Source organism: Rosa chinensis, chromosome 2 (assembly GCF_002994745.2).
Source record: "Rosa chinensis cultivar Old Blush chromosome 2, RchiOBHm-V2, whole genome shotgun sequence".
Classification (NCBI taxonomy): domain Eukaryota; kingdom Viridiplantae; phylum Streptophyta; class Magnoliopsida; order Rosales; family Rosaceae; genus Rosa; species Rosa chinensis.
The window spans coordinates 6,008,891-6,016,502 of record NC_037089.1 but is presented as its reverse complement, the minus strand read 5'-3'; the positions used below and the strand labels follow the sequence as shown (position 1 = coordinate 6,016,502).

The following is a 7,612-nucleotide window of genomic DNA, read 5'->3' as shown; positions in this document are numbered from 1 at the left end:
TTGTGCCAAGTCCAAAAGGGAATAGGAAAAGTAATTACAGTTTCCTTGTCTAAGTGATAACTTGTTTCGTTGAAATTTTTTGAAAATCTTGTTTCTCTAAAACTGCAGTCGTTGACTGTTGGATCAATGAAAATGATTGAAATAAAACTAGAAGAGGAGAAACCAACGACCAAAGTATGAAACAAACCTTTTAGAAATCTATTTTAACGTTCTTGGTATAAATTAGATATTCCAGCGAGAACTAAAACAAAGTTCAAATCCAAGCTTACTGCTAGCATGTTCATCTATGAAGTGCTAGACAGAAAAGAGAAAAAAAAAAAAAGTACTCGGTCTTTAAACTAATCGATTTCATCAAGTAAAATCCACACCTGCAGCACCTAATCAAATGAAGTTTTGTATTTTCTATTAACACCTCATATAACGAGTGTATTCATGATTTCATGCATGCTAATCACTAGTGGGCAACTCTAATCCTGTACATGAATAATATAGAAAGTTACAACAGAATGAGAAGATACACCATGGCTCCAGATTGTGAAATGAACTGGAAATTAGCCGAGTCCATTAAACAACGGCATGATCCAGATAGCAGGTGGGATGTTTCTGTGCCAAGGATTTAGAGAATAATGTTGCGTAATGCTTCCATCCTCTAAATTGAAGATGCCCATATCACTTGGTCCATTAGAGATGGTTTCATCCTTTAGTTTGATTAAACTGAAGATGTCATCCATATTAATTGATCCATCATCAACTAATCGCACTTCTCCAAGTTCTATCAAGTCATCCGTGTAGTATATGGAATTTGGTTGGCACCCAGGAAAGTTTGAAGCCAAAACACACATCGAGTGATTGTCACCAACAAACAAAGCCTCATCTCCAATACTCTTTAACTCAACCTGCTCCACAATGGATTCGTCCCTCTCATCAAACACCACCTTGTAAACCTTGAAGCTTTCGGTCCAGAACTCATTATGCTCATAATGGAAATAGTAATGTCGTGGTACATCCTTCTGTTTCAAAAATCTTCGAACATGCAACAAGTCTCCTTTAGTTGTTTCCACAAGATACCCCTTATGCGCATGACATGAAAACCGATATCGTCCATGTGCAAGTAAGCTTTCTTCTACTGGCTTGCTATTAACATCAAACGATTTAATCCGTCCCCATTGTCCGACCGCATAGACTTTTCTTTTATAAAATATAGCATCAGTAAAGAAGGAGTAGACCTCAAGGTAAGTCCAGATTGTTTGTCCTCCTTTTATGAAAGCGATCCTTGAAACCCTATCATAAACTGCCACAACCACATAATTGTCTGGATTCGCAATTGGATCAGCGGATAAGATAACCTTTGGGGAGAAAACCATGAACCAATGACTCTCAGCATTGAAATACAATGGAGGTAGACGAATGGGCGTCACTTCTCTTTTGAACACGTTCACTAGAGTTGTACTGAGTTGATGTTCGCCTAGTAGATCTACTGCGACCAACCAACCAGGAGCATTGCTCGAGCCACAACACCTCTTAGTGCTATTACAAGCTTGTGGTAACTCAAAGTTGTTGTAGACTTTTTGCTCAGAGATGCTGTATAGTTTTCGCTTTCCTTGGGATTCTGAAGGGATCATAAGCATGGGATGCACCTTAAAACAACGCTGGGTCGTGTGGTTATAGTCTGTTGCGAGAGCATGCCATTCCTTGCAAACGGCAGCAAAACGAACATGGTCAGTTGGTTCCAACAACTTATCCAGAATATTTGAGAGAATGACATGAGGAAGACTAGACCAGTCTGCCAATAGTTGTTTGCGGAAGGTAGCAGCCATGTTCCTACAACATGACAGATGGAGCCCCGTCAATTACGAAAACAGAATGCAAAGAAACAAATAACAAGGGTAGAAATAACAGGGGAATTGAAAGGCAATTAAAATCCCAAAAGAAAAGGATATCAGAATGAATCTCACAAGGAGGAGGATTGAATTTAGTATGAAGGACGTAAATGCATCAAAGATCACATATCCAAGATGCCTTTCAAAATCCATAAAATAAGCCCTGATAGATACTACTGACCATATATAAACAAACAAACAAATTCACATTACATCCTTGAGAATGACTGGTTATTGCATATCGCATTACATCCTTGAGAAAACAAATTTACATCTAAGAACATGTCATGGAGGCCAAAATTGGTGGAAACATAAAATCGTCACAATCTCACAGAATAAGAAATTAAATACGCGCTTCTTCTTCTTCTGGGTAATCGGAGATCTGGTCTCCTATGATGCTCTCTCCGTCCCTTTTTCCAACATTCACTTCCAGTCCGGTCGGCGTTCGTTCTACATAGATTCCATGTTTTGGGCTGTTTTTGGGTCCCCAGCCCAATGACACAGTGGGCCGGTTTCTTGTGGACTACCCTTTTACCAAAATATTTTCTGCATTTACTTTTTTTTTTAATTTTTTTTTTTATTGAAATCACACGGTTCCTTAAATAGGTGAGACTAATCCGTGTCGGGATCATGTCAGAATGCTTCCTCTCCCTGGCCACCAAGAATAGATTGAGATTTAACTTCAATCCCCGTCGGCGGGATTCAAACCCAATTGTAAGGGGTTCCACACATGGAGCCTCTTACCAACTCGACCACATGTGGTGGTTATTTTCTGCATTTACTTATTACACTTCTACTTTTGTGCAATTCTGACATTTTCAAGCTCAAAAGTCAGGTGATCCATCATTTATTTCCTACTTTTTTATGTTTGTGGAATAAAAGAGAAAAATCTAAACTATTGAAAGAAAATTAATTTTTTTTTAAATTTTTTTGCATCGTCTCACTCACCCACTCTATGTCACAAACATTTGACTATAAAAGTATAGGTTTAAAGATGTCTAGTTTTTCAACCAAAAGAATAATGTCTAGTTTCGAAGAACAAGTAACATTATTCTTTTGGTTGGAACAACTACACATCTTTAAACCTTAAGTACCAAACTTATCAGTACTTAATCTATGATTTTGTTAGAGCATTTTAGCAGATTCTTTAGCGCTCAACTCCTCAACTATTTTGGAGAGTATGTTTAGTTAAAATTTAACACATAGTCTGCTAGGGTTTGGAAACGTAGCCGTTAGGTTGGAGTCTCGATTTATTCTCTTCTACTCTTGTTGATGGGAAAACATGCATCTAGACCTAAGCCTACTTCTCTTCCGGTTGGGATCAAAGTCGGAGGTCAGATTTCATCTGCCATTGGATGGGTCTGTGCGCACTCTAGTGCTTTGCCCAGTTTTTCTGGGCTTCAGGTCTGGTTCCATGGGATTGCGGGAGATGGTCGTTGCTTAGATCGGGGGCGATTGGCGAATGGGATAGATTTTGGTGTTCTCATTGAGTGTTTCTGGTGGCAGTGATCTGTGGCACTGCGCTGGGTGCGTGGTGCATTCTTGACTAATGGCAAGATTGCGGTGGTGTGTGAAAGATTGGTGATAGTTTATTGGGTTAAGGGGCTAGTCTGTGCGTACCTGGGCCTAGATCCATTTGGACTGGGCTTGGGCTCAAGTTTTTCTCTTTTATTTAGTTTTTGTTAAAATTTCTCCTCTTTTGGGGGAGAAATTTGTAGGTTCTCAATTTTGAATTTTTTTTTGGTGACATGAGTTTTTGTCATAGCTAGTGTAGGGTAGTTGAATGAGTTTAATTATTCAGCTAAAAAAGTTGACTTGTTTAAGTAACGACTCTTTTTGACAACTCTACTGTTATAGATTGTTACATGTAATTTCGCTGATTTATAAATGAGTTGACAGATTACTAAAAAAAAACTAAAACTAAAATTTGACTAGGCAATAGCTAGTATTGTTAAAGATGCTCTAATGGTTGGTGAGTTGTGATCTGTTGGTAAATTATAATTCCAACATTGTAAAGGTCATGGGTTCGATTCTCATTGACATATGTAAGGGTGGGGTGGACTAAGGTATTTAAAAAAAAAAAAAAAAAGATGCTCTAATGAATTATTCGTTAAAATTAGGAACAAGATTGTTAATTCAGTTTTGAAAACGTCTTTTTTGTTTATAAACTCATCTTTTATTTTTTTCTCAGAAACTCAACATGAGAAATTTTTTTATTCTTTTCTCATACGATCCTTGTTTGGGAATAGAAGATTCCATTTTGACATGTTTAACTAGGCAAGGAACAAAATGAATAAAGAGGTAAGAAAAGGATTTCACCTCCCCTGCTTACATGAGGAAAGAAAAATGTGACACATTTTGTACACCAAACACCTAATAACATGAGCCTTGAGTTACCTCATGATCAAAATCCCCTGGTCCAATCATCTTGCTCTCTTCTCCCAGCATGTTCTACCATGGGACTTGTTTGAAGTGAAAAATACACCTCCACAGCTTTATTTGCTAAACAAACAAAAGGGCATTAAAATTTATCTGAAAGAGAACTGAACTTGATCTGAACTATCAGAACAGTAGCACTAAGGAACTGTGAATATGGCCTAAATCTTGTTTTAGGTTGTTGAAGATAAGCATGAACACCTTCCTTCTCAGCTTGGCGCTGCAAGTCTGCTTCTTCTCTCATAAGAATCGCAGCTATTCTTGTTACGCCCCTTATCTAATTTACCCTTTTACTGTGACCAAGTGAATTACTATATGTTTTACCTTTTAAGGGGGGCTAGAAGTTGACTTTTTGTTCGGGTCAAAATTTGAGAAATTTTTGTTCACGGAAGTTGTAGGGAACGTTAAACCTAGTCCGTGGACATGTGGTACACTTAAATCGGAGTTCGTATGTGAAAGTTATAGCTTAAAATATGGAAGTTACTGTTCATGGTTATAAAAATATATATATGGAAAGTTACCACTGTAGGTTTCCATTTTCGAAAACCCACGGTAACTCTCCCTTTGCTCTCTCCCGATCTCTTCCTCCCTCATTTTCGCCGGTTTCTTCTTCCCCTAAATTCTCCGCCGTCCGGCCATCAATCGGTGGACAACCGGCCACCACAAGGTCGCCTCTTCTCCCTTCCCACGCTGGTGCCCTTGGATTTCAACGATTTGGCCGAGAAACCTCAAATCGAAGCAAGAACCATTACAGCTGCAGTTTGGCTTCTTCCGGCAATTCCTTCATTTCCGGCCATCTCCGACCGCCAAACCTAGTCTAATAGGGGCGCCTCGAGCCGGTGATCGTTTGCCCTCAAGTTTCTAGCTCCAATTTACCGTGTGGAGGACGAATTGAAGGAAATTTCAAACCTAGGGTTTGAAATTTCTGGGTTTTTCTTCACCAGCCATTTTCGAGCGTTTAAAGGTAAAATTGGAATGTGTTGTAGTTGAGAAAATTATTGGGTATGTTGTGATGTTGCTGTGGCCGGAAATTGGTGGCCATCAGAGGTAGTGGTCACCGGCGCGTGGGCCCCACGCGCGGCCACTGTGGGTGGCGCGTGGTGGCGCGTAGAGCTGAGTTTTAATTACTGTTTTGGCTCTAAAAATCCTATAATGATTGTAGAATTTTATACATGAAGTTTGGTGGAAATTGGAGGAATTATGAATTGAGTATAAATGGTTAATTATCGATTTACGTGAATTCGATCGCCGAATTTCTTTCGAATTTACTCTAGAATTTATATATCGATGAATGAATATTATTGGAGAATTACAGATGGATTCGATGTGAATTGAGAAGTTGGATTTTGAAGGGGGACGTTTTGAATTTCAATTTCTAATTATCGTAAAGTTAATTTCCGTCCTGTAAATATATTTTTACGAGTGCTATTCGTACAGGACGAGAGGAGTCTCCATACGAGGAAAATACCGAGCGACGTCAGGATTGACCACATACTGTAAGTAGACCTTTATTTTTAAGAAACGATGCATGCATTTACTTTACCTAATTAATGCTTTATCAATTAACAGACGTTTATCGAGCATATGATATTAATTTCGGATTATCATATTTTTATTTGGTGAATGCTTCTAGCATGATTTCGAGTTATTATTTTCTATGCTCGATTTGGATAACATGGTTATTGGTTGTTTTTCAATAATACAATTTCCGAGGTGTTTCCGGAATGATTTATATTCTCTTTCGTTGATTCTGAGATTTCTGAAAGAATTTTCGAAATGGGATTTAGATAGAGTTATATTTCTTAATTATTTATCGACTTTCGGTTTTGGCATTGAGAATGCCTTGATGATGATTTTGGATTTGGTTTTATTTCAACTTACGGAGATTATGTTTTATTATTATTTCTCTCCTAATTATTTTGAACTTGAGATTATCTTGGCGTGTGGGACACGCCGTTGATTTATCTTGGCGTGTGGGACACGTCGTTGGAAATGCATTTGCGAGAGTTGGGGAAGTCTTATGTATTTATGGATTTATGTGGTTATTGGATTGCCCTTTTGCCATACTGTGGGTGACTATTATCATTGCTAGCATTGATCTTCCGCCTTTGTGGCGAGGTGATGGGATCACCGAAGCCCGTCCGCCTTTGTGGCGCTGGTTACTGTCTTTGTGACAGTAATGCTGAAGCCCAGTATCCTAATCGCTACACATAGTGGCGTGTGGGTATATAACGGGAGTATATGGGAGTACTTTAGCCTGTGAGGCTATCACCCGAGCCTGAGTGGCTTATTCGTATGGCTATCATCTTCCCTTACTCATTATATTATTTCTGGGCTAGCGGGGTCTAGTCCGATTCTTTTAACCAGCGGGGCTGGTCTTATTTTCTTGAGTAACGGAGTTTCAATCCTTTTTACTTGATGGTTGTGACTAGCGGGGCTAGTCGGTTTTCTTGGGTTGAATTATAGTTGTTTTGTTTCTTTAACTTTTGCATGCATCGGGTTTTTTAAAGGAAATAAATGTGGGAAAGTATAAACTCTATTTCTTTCATTTTACAAACATTTATTTTTGTCCACTCACGCTAACGTTTTTAAATATTTTCCCCCTGGGCCCTTTGGTTTCAAATGCCCAGATTACAGTATTGCTGCTCGGCGTCTTGGAGTGAGTCATAGTGACCGCATCCGCTTCCGTCATCACATCCCGTAGGTTACCTGTTTAACCTACTGCACTATGTTAATTTATGTTCCTAGAATTGCTCTGATTACTATGGGAATTGTGACCCAAACTTGTAGTAAATATTATTTTGGGGCTTTTGACCTATCTTGGACAAATTGTTGTATCTGGATATTAGAGTGTTGTTAGACTTTAATTATTGGGAAAGTTTTGTGTTTGCTTTTCGTTTATGAGATAGATTGGATTTTGGGAGCAAGGTGGCTCAAGGAGTTTGTGATTGGTCTATTAGAAGTGAAAGTTACTCTCCACAGGTTTTGGGTTGTCCACTTTTAGGGGAGGTTATGCCGAAATTTTTGGTAAACCTTCTTTAAAAGTGGGTCCCGCAGGTCCACCTCGAATTTCAGGGTGAAATTTGGGGAAGGGTCCTGTCAATTCTGTTCTCTGTCTCAAGATCCATCTGACCCTGGTAAGCTACTTCCTGTTAAAAGAAAAAAGGAGAAGAATTTTGATCAAATAGTTAAAAGTACCTTTCCTATATAACAAATGTTGTCGAACTTCAGGACCTTCTAAATGAAGAGAACCATTTAGAGAAACATAGGAGGGAGAAAAAGAAGAAAGAAACAAG

At 38.7% G+C, this 7,612-nt stretch overlaps 1 protein-coding gene across 2 annotated transcripts; it reads right to left on the bottom strand.

Annotated features, from left to right (window-relative positions):
- Nucleotides 1–328: 328 nt before the first annotated feature.
- LOC112183543 (probable F-box protein At1g44080) lies at nt 329–2,293 on the bottom strand. 2 transcript variants are annotated; one of them, XM_040515148.1, is made up of 2 exons: nt 2,153–2,293; nt 329–1,821 (listed from the first exon to the last, which is right to left on the bottom strand). In XM_040515148.1, coding segments are annotated over exons 1-2 (1,272 nt in total). In that variant the 5' UTR covers nt 2,155–2,293; the 3' UTR covers nt 329–551. The 2 variants fall into 2 exon arrangements, with proteins under 2 accessions (XP_040371082.1, XP_024177695.1); XM_024321927.2 differs by having other exon boundaries at nt 2,232–2,267.
- Nucleotides 2,294–7,612: the final 5,319 nt, after the last annotated feature.